This window comes from Rhincodon typus, chromosome 3, assembly GCF_021869965.1.
Source record: "Rhincodon typus isolate 14 chromosome 3, sRhiTyp1.1, whole genome shotgun sequence".
Lineage (NCBI taxonomy): Eukaryota > Metazoa > Chordata > Chondrichthyes > Orectolobiformes > Rhincodontidae > Rhincodon > Rhincodon typus.
The window spans coordinates 10590419-10607397 of record NC_063334.1 but is presented as its reverse complement, the minus strand read 5'-3'; the positions used below and the strand labels follow the sequence as shown (position 1 = coordinate 10607397).

The window sequence follows — 16979 nt, the reverse complement described above, 5'->3', positions numbered from 1 at the left end:
AGTGGGACAGGAAACGTATTAGCAGTATCTTAGTTGAACATTCTTGAGGTCGGCCTGATTGAAGTTACAGGATCCAATGAACAAGGCCCTGGGGTATTCCATCTAAAGGCAATTTGTTATTGTTATTTATTGAAGTGTGAAACAAATGCACAAATTCAAAAAAGTTGATGATGTAAATTGTAATTGTTTTGAGAACTTGTCTAACAAAATATCATTTTTGAGTACTGGTTTACTCAAGAACATGGTTTGCAGGGCTCAGCAGTCATCAATCAACATTAAATTGAATATGGTTGGTGCTTCATGCCTTTCCTGCCTTTGGTAACTATAATACTGATCAGATGATTAACTCTGCATGTGTAAAACCACCTATATTTCCTGAAGAATGAATTACATGTAGAACTTGTACAATTTGGGCTGATGAAAATTTTCATCTTCATCCTGAGAAGTGAATACTCTCTATTGCTGAATGTTACTTTTTTTACCCAACGGAACCTTGTATGGAAACAAATTGATTGTTGCAAGCTTAACGTTAATATTTGGTGTGAAATACAGAACCGAAACGTTGTATTTGTGTCGTTAAAACTGAATTCTACTCTAGATGGGGGAAGCTGGTTGTCTGCACTCCCATGAATGTTAATCCAGGGAGCTTCAATGAAATTTGTTTATAATTACATTCACCTTGCGTTCTTGTCATTATTTGTCATTATAATATGACTGCATCACATGAAAATTTAATACATTTATAGAAATACCACAATCTCTTCACAGCAGTTCCTCAGCTGAAGCTCCATTTCATAATGTGTATATTTATGTTGGTTGCTGTTAGCTACAAAGGGCAGGACTGACGAATGAAGACAGCCTGGATCATTTAGGATTGGGTTTACTGGAGTTCAGAAGAATGTGGAGGGATCTCGTAGAAACCTTTAAAATTCTAACAGGACTAAATGGAGTAAATGCAGGAAAGGTGTTGCCAATGACTGGAATGCCCAGAACCAGGGGTCACATTCTAAGGCACTGGGTAGGTCTTTTGAAGAGCGAGATGAGAAGAAATATCTTCACCCAGAGTGATAACCCACTGTCACAAAGTAGTCGAAGTAACAATATTGAATATTTTCAGGAAGGAATTCGATTATAGTTCTTAGGGCTATAAGGAGAAATCAGGAACAAGGTACTGAGTTGAATGATCAGCTATGATCATGTTGAAAGATGGAACAGGGTTGAAGAACTGAGTGGCCTACTCCTACTCTTTTTTGGGACCTGTAGCTCAACATGTATTTTGAATGCTGCACATTCAAAAATGTTCTGTAGTCTTAGATGCATAATCAATGATATTTAATTTTATATTAATATTGTGTATTGTGATAAAACAATTACTTATCCATTTTGTACTAAATAATCCAATAATCTGTTTTTTTTTTGAATGTCACAATTCTGAGATTCAGAGTTACTAACAATTATGTTCTAAAATGCTAATGACATTCAATACTAACTAGGAATCATGATCAAGCTTGTCGTAAGGTTTCCAATAGAACATTGAGAATGGTTCAGGGGTTTCTGAACAACCAAGTCCATCAGTTGGATAGAGACAGTTGGACAGGCAAGTTATGACCTTCTGTTTAGCAAAGTACTTTGAAGCAAGGAGAAGAAACTCCATTGCAAAAAGGTGCTGCTATAGCAACTGAGTCACTGCGACTCTGGAGAAGCCTGGGAGTTGGGAGACGTGCCTAAGCTTTGGGGTTAGGACACAGGAAAAGCCCTAGGAGCTGTTGGGTCTCCGAAGAAAGGTGCCATATGTAAATCGGTGTAGCTGAGTGAGGGTGAAGGAACCCCACAAGCCATATTTATTTTTTTCAGTTGAGGAAAGTAAGAAGTTGGAAACATAGCAGTACCGGTTGGTGGAAGACAACGGTCTGCGGACAACCAGAAATTGTGCTTGAGTATGTAGCACAGTGCATTCGCCAGGATCCTGAAGACATGCTCCTGATTTGTGGTGGCATGGTGGCTCATTGGCTAATACTGCTGCCTCAGTGCCAGGGATCTGGGTGCAGGTGACTGTCTGTCTGTGGAGTCTGCACATCCTCTGGGTACTCTGAGACAACAAGGTGTAGAGCTGGATGAACACAGCAGGTCAGGCAGCATCGGAGGAGCAGGAAAACTGACGTTTCGGGCCTAGACCCTTCAGAAAATCTAGGCCCGAAACATCAGCCTTCCTGCTCCTCTGCTGCTTAGCCTGCTGTGTTCATCCAGCTCCTACACCTTGTTATCTCAGATACTCCAGCATCGGCAGTTCCTACTATCTGAGTGTTCTGGTTTCCTCCCACTGCCTAAGGATGTGCAGGTTAGGTGGATTAGCCACAGGAAATGTCGAGTTGTGGGGACAGGGTGGGTGGGCTGGATCTAGGTGGGATGTTGTTCATAAGGTTATTGCAGAGTTGGTGGGCTGAAAGGTCTCTTTCTGCACTGTAGGTATTTGATGATTGGAAGAGGGAATTACCAGGATGTGAGCTAGTTAAGTAGACTGTGATGGAACACATTTTGCAGGAATGCGGAATCTTGATCTTCAGTGATTTACTTGTTACTGATGTCTGGAGAGTTGCTGAGAAATAATTCAATCTCTCGACAGCACTTGTTGTTTGAAGTGCTCTGTGGGGTGTTCACCTGCAATGTGTCTGCTACCCATATTTATCTCTGCTTAATTCTAATTGGATGTTAAAATATACGTGTGTGTGTGTGTGCTTGTGTATAGAGTAAATTATACCAGTCTTCTAAATTTGATTATGAAAATATTGCATTTTCAAAACAATGGAATCTTGCAGCTTTATTGTTAGTGCCTGGGATCACAAACTTAAGTCTAGCTTTTAAGAAAAATAGGTTACTGATCCCTAGATAGGTTGTAGTGGTCAGTCTGGGATCTTGAGAGAACAAATTGATATTTCAATATTTTTATCTTTTTTTTTTAAATCTCAATCAGCAGCTGAAAAGCAATTTGTATTTTCTGCCAAATGTATTTTTAGCAATTTGTAGATCAAAGCATTGGCTACAAAAGGAACGATGGTTAATTTTCCCTAAGCTTAGTTTTGGTAGATAAAATAGGCTTGAGATATTTGCATTTAATTAATCGGTCGAACCCAATTTTAACAACTGAATAGCAAGATGCTAAAATGTGTATTTAAAATGCTTGATAATCATATCTAATGTTAATGACAAGAAAAGCCATCAATTACTTGTCAGAAAGTTTGGGATTTATTAGATAATGAAGCAAGAGGATAAAGTTTCCAAATCTTCACATGAACTGTGGTTCCTCAGACTAAGGGCACATCACAAAATAATGGGTGCTCTTCCAAGATCCAACTTTTTAGTGTCTACTAATGACATGAGTAGTTCAGCACAATCTATACTGAGGGTCTTAGCAGCTGGTGGTTACGTTTAAAAATGTCAGCACTCCAACGTGTTGTGTAAATGTAATTATCTGTACTGCCAGATATTGCAGGAAATTTGCTCGTAACACGAGGTTATTTGCAGCTTTTTGCAATGTGTTAGCTGACACTAGACTGAATGGCATTCCAAACTTCCGAAACCTACCCTTTGTAGATGGCAACAGGCACTCCTGTTTTTCCAGAGTGGTTCGATAACGGAAGAGGGTTTTCTTTGCATTGTATCAGGCGCTATAATTACTCCTATAATTGCACAAAACAATTATTGAAATCTAATGTTTCCATCTGAACATTTTTTTTATAAAAATTAATTTTCAACTAACTTCTTTTGTTAAATTTTGTGGTCCAGGCTCTGGGACATTTCCAAGCACAATGACTGACTCCATGTGCGTTAAAAGTGGCTGTCTTACCAATATTTGTACTGACTTGACCGAAGCAGGAGGAGAAACTAATTTGCTCGCTTTGAAATCCAGGGCATAAACTGAAGCAAATACCTAATTTTCATTCACTCGCCTCACTCGCCTCACTCGCCTCACTCGCCTCACTCGCCTCACTCGCCTCACTCGCCTCACTCGCCTCACTCGCCTCACTCGCCTCACTCGCCTCACTCGCCTGAACAGCTATATATGGGTGAAGGGGGCTGGAGAGAAACGGAAAGAATAACCAAAGTGTGTGGACCAACCTACACGTTTCTGGTTTTTTGTTTTTTGTTTGACCTTGCATATATAGCCTGTCTCGGTCTTTTGACATTTTGCCTGTACACCAGCCTTCATTTCCCTCAATTGCCCCAACACCTGTCATAGTCTCCCTCCTCCTCCGTCTCGACCACAACCCCCATATTTTCTTTTTTTGCCAATTAATTCCAATGTGGTTTCATAACCTTATCATTGGCTACCAGAAAGATGATAAATGTTGGGACGGGTGAGGAAACTTTTTGATTAAAAAGCTATTCACGGATAGCTATCACTAAATGGCTTATCGTTTTAATGTTTTTCCCTAACAGAGAGATAAACTCCCACATAAACTAATTAAAACTTTCTGAATAAAACGACACTTCCAGGAGACGTGGGCTGGTGCTTGGACTGAAATAACAAAGTAATGCAGTGCAATTCAATTTTAGATCCATTACTTTGAGCTCTTTTTTTTCCTCTCATCCTTTTAAGTAATAAGTTAATGTTCACAATGTAATTCACCATTAATTACATTCTAAAGCAACTAAATGTTTAAATTTTGTTTACATCTAGTGATGCATGTGAAGTTAACTTACTTTATTGGTTGTTTTGAACATAATGCAGATGAAGAAGATGACGGAAAGGCGTCCACACAGCCACTCTTGAAAAAAGGCAGGCATCCCATTCTTTTGTTTTCATTTCATTCTTTGGTTTTTCATTATTTAAGTTGCATTAGAAATCAGATCTTTCTTTTTTGTCTTTTCTTTTGTTCCACTGTATATTTTCAGTTTTCTTTTTGTTTTGAATACCTCGAGTAGTAACTTGTTTGTACTAAGCCCTGCTTCTCCATTCCCCTCCTGTATGAGCCAGTGCTGATTCTTTTTAATATTTGTGCAGTTTCTGCTTGAACACTGTTCTTTAGTTGCATATTTCTAAACGGCTCCAATGACTGCCAGCTCACAGCAATCTAAAAGCTCAATGCAAATTCTGTGACAGCTGTCTAATGTTTTAAAACAAAAAGTCAAAAAGGAAGATTTGAGTACTGGAAATAAAAACAGAAGTAGTTATAACTATAAAGCAGCTTATCTAGCTAAAAAGTAAATATGTTGTTTTCAGGTGCAGTCCTTTTATCTAAAATGACAAAGGACTACACTCAAATGGAAATCTATTTTCCTCTAAGGCTGATCAATTTTAAATACACTTGTATTTGTTGCTACCTTTTTGGCTTTGCTTACAATAACCTAAATTGGACAAGAATCTAAAGATGCCTTGTGTGTTTCTCCAATCAGTTTTGTTCACTGTTTGTAGTTTACCATATAACGTGGAAATTATTCCAAGCTATATAGCAAAATGTGTTTCTTTTTCATTCTTCATTGTCCTTCTGGAGGTGGTGGGAAAGGAAGAGTTGATGCTTGTCTTGAATTTTGGGGAGGATTGTGTGTGGGGGTGCAGGTTTCTGTAGCCAATGTTCACCTTTCTTTTTCGTAGAATTATCCGTCAAGTTTAGTTTTATTGTGGTATCCTTAATTAGGAAAAGTATTCTGCAACACGGCAGAAATGTGAATTGTGGCTCCAGTGTTGCAAATCAGTGGTAGGTAATTGATTATCACAGAATAAAAATTCTATTCAATAAATGAAAGTCTGCCATGTAACATTGTTTTGTCTTTTTTAAACAGTGCTATTAAAAAGGCATGCAAAAAAGTGAGAATTCTCTAAACCATCTCGCTGCAAAAAATTAAATGATTTAATTATGCTTAATGGAAGTAAGTTGTACAGATCAATGCACACTCTGACCTTGCAGGAATGGAATTTCCTGGCACTTGCAAGACTTACCCAACGTCACTAGGTGCCTTTTATATATTCAATCCATTTTAGAAATTGATAGAGTGGCTGCATGCTTTAATATTTGAGTAATTTGCTATTTTTTTGTGGATGAGTTGAGGAAAGTAATAATTTACTATGGAGCAAATTTGAGATTGGGCATAAATTAGGAAAGATTTGTTAAAGGGAAGATTTACTTGATTTTCTAAATTAAAATAAATCACATGATGAAGTTCTCCAGATCGCTTCATTTTTCCTGATTAAAAAGCCACCAAAACAAATATTAGAAAATACAAATGTAGGTATTTTTCTGTTTCTCTGGAAGACTTTAATCACTGTTGACTATGTTCTCTTTTAAATGTCCTGTGGTGTTGAACTATTACTGATTACAATGGCTTTCCCTTTTTATTTGGAAAAGTGCCTAATTTTCCTTGTAACTTTTCAGAGGCTAAAGGTTCATCTGTGCCTTTGAACATGAATGACCAGAAGCTGCTTCAGGCGAGCTCTCAATTCCAAAAGAAACAGGGTAAAGGGACAATTGACGTCTGGTGGCTTTTTGATGATGGAGGTATAGATTTTCATTCTGCAATTCCATTTTGTTTCTTGTACAAATAAACCAGTCACAGCATGATAATGGTTGCCATTTCCTTTTTGTTTGCTAAGTTCTACTTTGGTAACGAACTGGAAAGATGAGTTATTTGGGATGATTAAATGTCTCCGCTTTTTCCTGCTTTGATAGGCCTAACATTACTTATCCCATATCTTCTCACAACGAAGAAAAAGTGGAAAGATTGCAAGATCAGAGTGTTCATTGGTGGAAAAATAAACAGGATAGACCATGATAGGAGGACGTGAGTAATTAATTTTAGCCAACCTAAAAATGATATACATGTGTGTTTGCAGATGTGTTAATAATAAACATCTGGCTCTATTTTCATAAAATTGTTTGTTAAACTGTGTGGCTAAACATCAAAGTAGACTTTGAGAACTTGCGCAGCTTGTGGATAAATGAGTAGTGAGTGCTCTCAATCTGTGTACCACATGAAAAGATTATTTTGAAACAACAGTAAAAAAGACAGATTTGTTCTTTTTGATTCTAATTGTTGCTGCAACCCTAAAAAGACTAAGGGGCATTTGCTGGAACTTGAGACAACATCATTGTAGAAATTTCTCTAGCGTTGGTAATGAGAAGCTCCACTAGCATTTGCTTTGCAATTGTGAATATGGAAAATATTGTCAATAATTAAGTAAGTTTATTATTGACTTTCAGAATGGCTACTTTACTCAGCAAATTCAGGATAGACTTTTCAGACATCACTGTTCTCGGGGATATGAATACTAAGCCAAGCAAAGACAAGTAAGTGATTTTGATATGAGATTAATTTTCCAAAGCTGCATCACAAAATCAATCACTGAAATTGCTAACTCCTTTTCTTTTCTGGTCAAATGCTGATAGATTAGTATTTATTATACTGACTATTTTAGCTATAGAAATTTCTGGTCATTGCTTTTGGAAGAAATTCAGTATAATACCAAAATACAAGCTTTTTACTATCTTTTATTTTACATTGCACAGTATTGCAGCTTTTGAAGAGATGATTGAACCGTTCAGACTTCATGAGGATGATAAAGAACAAGAAGCATCTGAAAAAATGAAGGCAGAGGAGCCCTGGAGGATCACAGATAATGAGTTGGAGATCTACAGAATGAAGGTTTCTACACCTTTTTGGGAATTGTTTAAATTCTTTGTCATAATCTCAGTTAGGCTGGGCCTTAAGTACATAGTGGAAACAGATAAATGCAAAATGAAACCTGACCAACATTTACAAAAATAAAAGTACTGGCGTGATTCAGTTGACTTGGCACAGCTTAAAGAAATACAAACAGAGATAAATATTCAGGTTGATTATTCAGTAGCACAGCAAGTTAAAGATGCAGTCAGGTTTTCAGAAAGTATAGATGCAGTGAAAGGAAAGAGCTGAGAATGTCTGTCTGTGAAGGAGTGGAAGATGGGAAACATCAAATGGTAAAACGTTTGGTGCAAAGCAAAAAGGAGATGAATGTTGGTCTGAACAAAGTGTAAATAGGAATTGTAATCACCATTGGCAGCTGCCATTCAAATAAGTGGGGTCAGAGGTGGTGATCTGAAAGTGGAATTTTAGTTCTGAGACCAGAAAGCTATAATGAGCCTAATTGTTATTCTTCAAGCTCCCATTGAGCTTCTTTGGCATCCTACACTGTTCCAAGGGGAGAGGCATCCAAATGTGAGTGAGACAGATCATTAAATGGTAGACAATTGGAAATTCCAGATCTCTCTCAAAAACTACATGGAACTGTCTGCAAAACAATTGCTGTATGTAGTCACTCCAGTGTACCGGAGATTGCATCATGGACAGTGAATATCATCCACAAAATTGAAAGAAGTGCAAGTAAATCGCAGTTCAGTCTGGAAGGAGTATTTGGAATGCTAAATAGCAGGAAGGAAGGAGATCAGGGAGTAGGTTTTGCCCCTATCCCTTGAATGGAAATGTGCCCTAGAAACTGGAAGGAATGTTGGAGCTGATGGATGTATGGACCAGGGCGGTGAGAAAGGAATGGTCGTCTCAGAATGCTGACAGTGGAGGGAAGAGGAAGGTATATGAGTGTCATCAAGATGAGGTGGTGCAAATTGCTGAGGATGATCTGTCGAATATGGGGGTTGAGGATAGAAGGGAATCTGAAGACTTTTGAGAGGACAAGGAAAGAGCAAGAGCAGAATTGTGAGAAATTATTACACATGACTTGAGGACCCTGTCAAACCAGTGAGAGAGTTTTCATTAAAGAAAAATGAAGGCCTCTCGAGCCCTGGAATGGAAGGTAACACAAGAATCTATGTAATCATTTAAATCATAGAATCACAGAGTGTAGAAGAGGCCCTTTGGCCCACTGAGTCTTCACAGACACGTATGAAAGACCTGGCCTTCAGCCTAATCCCATTTACCAGCACTTGGCCTGTGACTTTGAATGTTATGACATGTCAAGTGCTCATCCAGGTACTTTATAAATGAGGCAACTCACCTCTATCACCTTCGCAGGCAGTACATTCCAACCCACACTCTGGGTAAAGAAACTGTCCCTTGTGTCCCCCACTAAACCTCCTACCCGTCACCTTGAACCTGTGTCCCCTTGTGACTGACCCTTTGACTAAAGGAAACAGCTGCTCCTTATCCACACTGTCCATGCCCTTCTCGATCTTGTGCACCTCAGTCAGGTCGCCCTCCGTCTTCTCTGCTCCAATGAAAATAACCCAAGCCTATTGAACCTTTCCTCATAACTTGCATTTTCCGTCCCAGGCAGCATCCTGGTGAATCTCCTCTGCACCCCCTCCAGTACAATTACGTCTTTCCTATAATGAGGCAACCAGAACTGCACACAACACACTAGCTGTGGTCTCACCAAAGTTTTATACATCTCCATCATGACTTCCCTGTTTTTTGTAATCTATGCATCAATTGATAAAGGCAAGTGTCTCTTTTATGCCTTTTTAACTACCCTATGAACGTGTCCTTCCACCTTCCGAGGTCTATGGACAAACACTCCAAGGTTCCTTTGTTCCACAGGACTTCCTAGTGTTATGTTCTTCCTTGAATACTTCCTTGTCAAATTACTCCTTCCAAAGTGTATCACCTTATACTTTTCAAGGTTAAATTACATCTGCATCTGAACAGCTGTGATGGATGTGGAAAATTTGGGAGAATGAAATCTCCTTGATAAGAAGAGGGGTGGGATGGTATAGTCAAAATTGCTAGAGAGTCTGTGGACTGGGAATAGATATTAGATGAAAGCCTAATCTCTGAAATAGAAACGCAAATGTCCAAGAAAGGTCAGTGCTGAACGACAGGATAGAAATCCGATGGAAAAGTTGATTTTTCTCAAGAAGAGGAAGTATGCCAGTACAATCCATCAATGTACTGGAGGGAGGTGATTGGAAGGAACTAGTGCATGTTCAATATATTCTGTCAAAAACATAATTATCAAACTGGATCCATGTGCGGTCCCATTAGGACAATCTTTCTTTATTTGGAGGAAGTGTTTAGAGTTAAAGAAGTTATTCAATGTGAGAGGTACAGCCATGTGGAGAAGGGTGGCAAAGAAGGCAGCTTGGCTAAGCTACTCCTCAAATAAGAGGAAGAACTACTTCACATATGCTGGTGGGAGCGTAGAGGATGAAAGACACCCATGTTAGAGTCAAAAAAAACTTGCAATTGTTGAATTGGCAAAGGGCATCAGAAGAGTCCCATGATAGTTTGACAATACTGGTAAGAGGAAAAATATAGTCAAAGTTGAATTGTGGGGCATAACAAGTTACAGTGAATCTTCAGGGGTAACCATGGTGTTCATCGTGAGGAGCCAGGTTAAGCCTCTCTGCTCCTATGATGCTGCTTGGCCTGCTGTGTTCATCCAGCCCTGCACCTTGTTGTCTTGAAGCCTGGTGAGCTGGGTTTGGGTGTGATTATTGGAAGCCATCATAGGATGATCTCCAAATGAGATGAATTTATTGACAATAAGTTGAAGCGCTGCAAATTGTGAAAGTTTGTTTAGAGTGAATGAGAGGAACAGCAAAATTGCCAAATGTCTCATAGCAATTTTTTCAATGAAAAGATCTCAAGCAGGTTTCAGCGACCACACAGAAGGGGCACAGGTTGAATAAGAATTCTGAAGGTGAGAAGCATCTGACTTTGTGAACGGAAAGACTCTGGCCAAACAGAAGGAAAATAAAAGGCAACAGAAGAACTTGTTGCAAAGTCCAATTCATTGAGATGGTGGCATTAACAGCATGAAGCTGTGACTGTTGCTGAGTGCTGCATGGTGAGGTCAGGGGACTGATGGAAGCATGGCAGGACATTACATCTGGATATGATTTGAGAGAAGGGGAGAAGGATCTAGAGGATGCCTTCCTTTTTCTTCAACTGCTGGGAAACCCTTACAACTATACTTAACTGATCCCGCAACATGTTCCATTTCCTGTCCATCTCTCCACACCTCTTCCCAGAATCATAAGATGCCCCTTTTCACAAGCATAAGCCTTTTTTATATTTTTTATATTTAACAGATCATCCTCCTATTTGAGAATGTGACATGGAAACACATCCTCCTATTCTTGTTCATCATTCCAAAGGGATTCTGTTCTCAACAGTTTGTTCACTCCTCAACCACAACTCCTTTTTCTCATGGTGCTGACCCTAAATCACAGAATCACACAACTGTTATGGCATAAAGGAGGCTATTCAGCCCATTGTGTCTGTACTAGCTATCCCAATGAGCGTATTAACTTAGTTCTCTCCACCATTCCCTTGCACAATGAAAATTGTTTCAATTTAAATAATCCTCCAATGTTCTGTTGAATGCCTCAATTAAACCTGCCCCATCATGCTTCCACACAGCATTTTCTAGACCTGAACAACTCGTGACAGTCTTTCTTTTTTTTTTTCCCCCCCTTCCACCTCCCATTTGTTTCTTCTGGAAATAACTTGAAATCTGTGCTGTCTTGTTCTTGATCCTTTTTTGAACATGGTCATTTTTCTCCCCACTTTCCAGCCATAATTTTGAAAACTTCAAACAGAGCTCCTCTTAACTGCCTTCTGTCCATTCCAGCCCCTCTAATCTGTTCTCCTAACTGAAATTTCTCATCCCTGGAGCTATTTTGTAAATCTCTTCTCTCTCTAATGCATTCACATCTTTCCTAAATTGGTGCCCAGAACTGTACATAGCTGAAATCTGACACTCGGCTTGCACAAGTTTAGCATCATCTGCTTGGTCTTGTATTCTATGCCCAGGATACTGTATACTTTGTTAACGTGTCTCCCCATGTCCTGCACTTTCAGTGATCGACAATCCATATACACCCAGGTCACTGTTCCTGCATGCCTTTTAGAATTGTACTCCTTATGTCATATTGTCTGTCCTCGTTCTGTGTAGCAAAATGCATCATGTCACACTTCTCCAGATTCAAAATTATCTGTCACCAATCCACCCACTCTGTCAAATTGTCTATGCCCTTTTGAAATAAAAGTGTTGGAGAAACTCTGTGGGTGTGGCAGCATCTATGGAGAGAGAAACATAGTTAATGAGTCCAATGATTATTTTTGGAACAGTTCAAGGGAAGTGTCTTTGTATTTAAAATGCTAAATCTTTCTCTCTCACAACAGATGTTATCTGAACTGTTGAGTTCTTCCAACGCTTTTCTGCTTTTTGTTTTGGATCACCAGCATGTGTAGTGTCTACCTTTTTTGTCTTTTTGAAGTTCCATGTGTAACCACAGGAGATGCAACTACTACCTTTTTAACTTCTCCCTCTCTCAAGCTAGGGTGCCAAACATACTGTCCAAGTGAAACCACAATTTATATACATTTCTTTGCAATCTGATTATAGTATTCAGTGCTTGTGCTGCAGTCTCTTCTCTATATTGGAGAGACCAAATGCGGGTTGAATGACCATTTTGAAGAATATGTTAATTCAATATTCAAACAAAACCCTGAGCTCCTAGCCTTATGTCAGTCTGCCACACCACTGCCACTTTCTGACCTCCATCCTCTGCCTGCTACACTCTTTCTTTCAGAGCAGCTTAGCATCTGTTCAAGGAACAACACCTGATCTTTGAATTTTGCAGTTTTTTGTCTCACCGTTGAGTCCAACAATTTCACATTTGTGAGCTCTGCCACCATTTTGTCAGATTATTAATAAAAATTCTATTATTCCCATTTATACCTCCCTTGACATTGTTCGTTCTTCACTTTTTTTCCATGACTATCTCCTCCTTTTTTTTTTTGCCTTTTTGTCAGATTTGTCTTTAATCTCTTGGCTTCCACCCTATCCCTGAGTTTCTATGTATCTTGCTTGAGGCCTGTTACATCCCTAACTTTTTCTAGTTCTGTGAAAGCTCCCAATGACTGAAATAGACAGTACCTCACCTTCCAATCCACTTGGCTTGTGGATTACTTCAGCATCTTTTTTTATTTCACTTTTATTCTGTAGAATTGTCTTTCATCGTTGTAAATGAAATTCACTTTGGGTCTGTGCCAGTTGTTTGACAGGTGAATGATTGCTGTTTGAGAACAAACTCCTCCATCGAGGATAGCTGCTCCAACCAGTCACTCTCCTAGTCAGCGTAACCCCAGATGTACCTGTTCCAGTGTGCCCTAGAAACAACAGCCATGCTGATTGGAGCCTCAGTCACCCCTCTTCCCCAATAAGCACAGTCAGATTTCTCAAAAGATTAGTAATTTAGAATGGGATGTTGCACACCATATGATGCCTGTCTTTACTGGGAATTAAACCTAACCAAATCTAGTGCTTTGATCAAGATTGCAATGCCCAAATTGTTGAAAATTAGTCATGAGAGTCATATGCCAAGGTTAACGTTTTGCTCAGTGAAAGATTTGAGGAATTTCTTTCAATCTTTCAGCCCCTGTATGACCCACGTATGCTTTGCACAAAATAGGGCAACAGTAAAAATCATACAGCACAGAAAGAGCCTATTATTTCCAGTAAAACCTTTTCAAAGAGCTATTCAGTTAGGGCAGTAGGGTGGCACTTTCTCTATAGCCCTGTAAAGTTTTCATTTTATTCAATTCCTTATTGAAAGTTACCAGTGAATCTACTTCTGCCATCTGTTGGATAGTACATTGTAGATCATCGTAGCTCACTGCATTCGTAAAATACAAGCAAACAGCATCCCTTGAGTTCGTAAGGTTTTGAGCGTACCTACTCAACTTTTTTTGTTTTGAAGAGCTAAGACTTGCAAGGCTGTGATTCTTTTTTTTTCCGATTTGTTTTTGTTAGACTTTGTTTACATCATAGATGTTTGCTCATTTAGGAGATGAGGCTGATCTCTGTGGCTTTCTTTGGCTAATGGCATAGCCATTACAGAAACAATTGACAGCTGGCTAAAACTGAAACAAGCCACAGTTCTTCTAACTCATCTCTTGGACCTTGCTTTCCTCCCCCTTACTGGTGTTCCAGGATGCTGGGATCCTCCACCTCTCTGATTTCTTCCAGATTGTATTTTCTAATCACTTCTGTATTGCACATTTCTTTTCCCTCCACTATTTCAATCTAAATGGTATCCTGACTTAGTCCTTTAACTCTATATTTCTCAATTTAAATAACATCTGGCAAACCAGTTCATGTCATAGAATCCCTACAGTGTGGAAACAGGCCCTTCGGCCCAACAAGTTCACACTGAGCATCCCACCCAGACCTATCTCCCTAATCTATACATCCCTGAACACTGGGCAATTTAAGCATGGCCAACCCACCTATGGTCTGCGGGAGGAACTCGGAGCACCCGGAGGAAATCCATGCAGACACAAGGAGAATCTGCGAACTCCACACAGACAGTCGCCCGAGGGTGGAATTGAACCTGGATCCCTGGCGCTGTGAGGCAGCAGTGCTAACCACTAAGCCACCGTGCCACCCCTGTCAAATGTCAGATGTCAAATCATAATTAAATATTCTGTCCAAAAAAACACAAAAATGCTTATTTGTTAAGTAATAAATCTGTGTTGTACAAAAATGTGTAAACTGATAAAAGTTAGGTATCCAATTCATTACATGTCTCAATGTATTGAATATCAGTTTGATGTGCAATTCTTGCTAAGGTCTTTCAACATTGAAAGTGCTAGGAGAACTATCCCTGTGTTGTAGGTTAGTTTTAAACAGAAGTTGTTTTGGCCGAAGATACTTCCAAAGTTCTCTATTTGTCCCAGCATCTTTTTGTGAGCTTGAAGCAAACTTGGATCCGATCATGCAAGGACGTTCGCAGCTGTTTCAAATAATTATTGTGGGATTTGGAGAAAATCTGCAGCTGATTACTACAATAGTTTGTGTAACACATTAGTTGAGTATTGTTGTGCCGCATACGTAAGGAAGATCAGACTGATAGTAAAAGACGACATCATAGAATCCCTGACAACAAGGTGCAGGGCTGGATGAACACAGCAGGCCAAGCAGCATCATAGGAGCAGATCTACAGTGTGGAAGCAAGCCATTCAGCCTGACCAGTCCACAACCCCCCCACCCCCGAAAAGCATCCAACCCAGACTCTTCCCCCTCCCCTATCCCTGTGTAACTCTGCATTTTCCATGGCTAATCCACCTAGCCTGTACATCTTTGGACTGTGAGAGGAAACTGGAGGAAACCCACACACACTGGGAGAACTGTGTGGAGTTTTTGCACAGAAGACCCCCGAGAGTGAAATTGAACCCGGGTCACTGGCGCTGTGAGGCAGTAGTGCTAACTACTGAGCCACCGTGCCATCCTAATATGCAATATCATCGCACGGGCTTCTTGAATTTCTCATGATGTAAACATGTTGCTCCAGATTTAGCATATTTCCTTAAAGTTCTTTTTTGTGTCTATTTTCTGAATTATGTTGGATGAATGAATGCTTCCAGCAATCCAGGCTCAGTGGAAAAGAGATCCACTCAAATAATTGTACTTTGTGTTAAAATCTCACACGTTTTAAACTAATTATTATTTCCATTTTAGACATATCGACAGATCAGATTGAATGAATTGCTAAGGGAGAACTCGAGCACTGCTAACCTCATCGTCATGTAAGTAAATTCACAAAAAAAGTAACTTGTAAATAATTACTGGCTAACAATGCATGCTGTAAAATTGTGCGATACTGAGTTTGCAGGATTGATTGGTGTATGGGATGTTTCACTCCAAAGTGACCAGAAACCCGATGTTGGAAACACCTAGACACTCCCTTAGAATCTCCTTTTTATTAGGGTTATTTCTAAAGAAAGTAAAAGCCTTGCTGAAACAGTTTTTGATTTCCCACCCGAAGTATCCTGTGCATTTTGCCTAGGGCCATAGTTGCCGACCCAGACTGATCAGACTGGGTCCGCATCTCTCCTCTGAAATGTCACTGTGCCAATTGATATTGTGACCAAGTTCAGTATGTCAGAAATATTTAAATTTGTCACTGACAATCGTGAGCTTTGAGCTGTATTAATGACTCTGCATTCAATTTTATGTAAAAGATAAACTTTCAAAATAAACTGTGCCATCCTCTTTCTTACTACTTACAAGAGCTGAAATATTATGAAAAACAGCAAATGCTGGACCTTTGCAGGCTGAGACAGCAACTGTTGAGAGAGAAAAACAGAGGGCATGTTTCATGTTGATGCCAGTGTTTTCTGTTATTGCAAATTTCCAAATTCTGCAGAAAGTTGCTCTTGTGGAAATCGTATATACCTGGGAATTAGGGTGTTTGTTGTAATTTACCCTTTCAAAAACCAAACCAGTAATATATCCCCATAAGAGCCAGGGCTGGGCAGAAGTGCTTTTCACACATTTGGACAAAAGTTACCCAGAACTTCTAGCCCATTAACTGATGGGCAAAAGAAAACCAAAGCATGAACTTGCGCAATGATGTACCCAGCTCTTGTAACCGGTGTTTAAGTGGAACAAATGCTGAAGCCTCCTGAACGAATCGTGGGAGAGTTCATCCATTTCATCTGAGGAATAACTTACATTAACAACATTCAAATGGCATTTGGAGGAATACATGGACAGGAAAGGTTTAGAAGGATATGGGCCAAGTGCAGGGAAAAGGGCTTAGCGTGGATGGACATTTTGGTTGGCATGGACCCATTTGGGCCGAAGGGCCTGACTCTGTGCTGTAGGACTCTATGCCTCTAATTAACTGTTCCAAGGTGTATGTTAAAGAATAGGCTGGGGCTCTTTTCTCTGGAACGTCGGATGCTGAGTGGTGATGCAATAAAGGTTTGAAAAATTGAGGCATGGATAGGGTGTATAGTCAAGGTCTTTTCCCTGGGGTGGGTAGGGGTGTCCAAAACTAGACAGCATAGGTTTAAGGTGAGAGGGGAAAAATTTAAAAGGGACCTAAGGGGAAATATTTTCATGCAGAGGGTCATGAGTGTATGGAATGAACGTCCAGAGGAAGTGGAGGAGGCTGGTATAATTACAGCATTTAAAAGGCATCTGGATAGGTATGAACAGGAAGAGTTTAGAGGGTTATGGGCCAAATGCTGGCAAATGG

The 16979-nt window shown here is 39.7% G+C and overlaps 1 protein-coding gene across 2 annotated transcripts in view; it reads left to right on the top strand.

Moving 5' to 3' along the window:
* Window positions 1-16979, top strand: part of slc12a2 (solute carrier family 12 member 2) — a 254349-nt gene that overhangs the window by 227199 nt on the left and 10171 nt on the right. The window contains exons 21-26 of one of the 2 annotated variants that reach the window (XM_020533892.2): window positions 4730-4777; window positions 6372-6494; window positions 6666-6777; window positions 7197-7283; window positions 7503-7638; window positions 15455-15522. In XM_020533892.2, coding sequence (XP_020389481.2) covers window positions 4730-4777; window positions 6372-6494; window positions 6666-6777; window positions 7197-7283; window positions 7503-7638; window positions 15455-15522 — 574 coding nt within the window. The remainder of the gene's footprint in view (window positions 1-4729; window positions 4778-6371; window positions 6495-6665; window positions 6778-7196; window positions 7284-7502; window positions 7639-15454; window positions 15523-16979) is intronic. The other variant, XM_048620707.1, reaches the window with a different exon arrangement.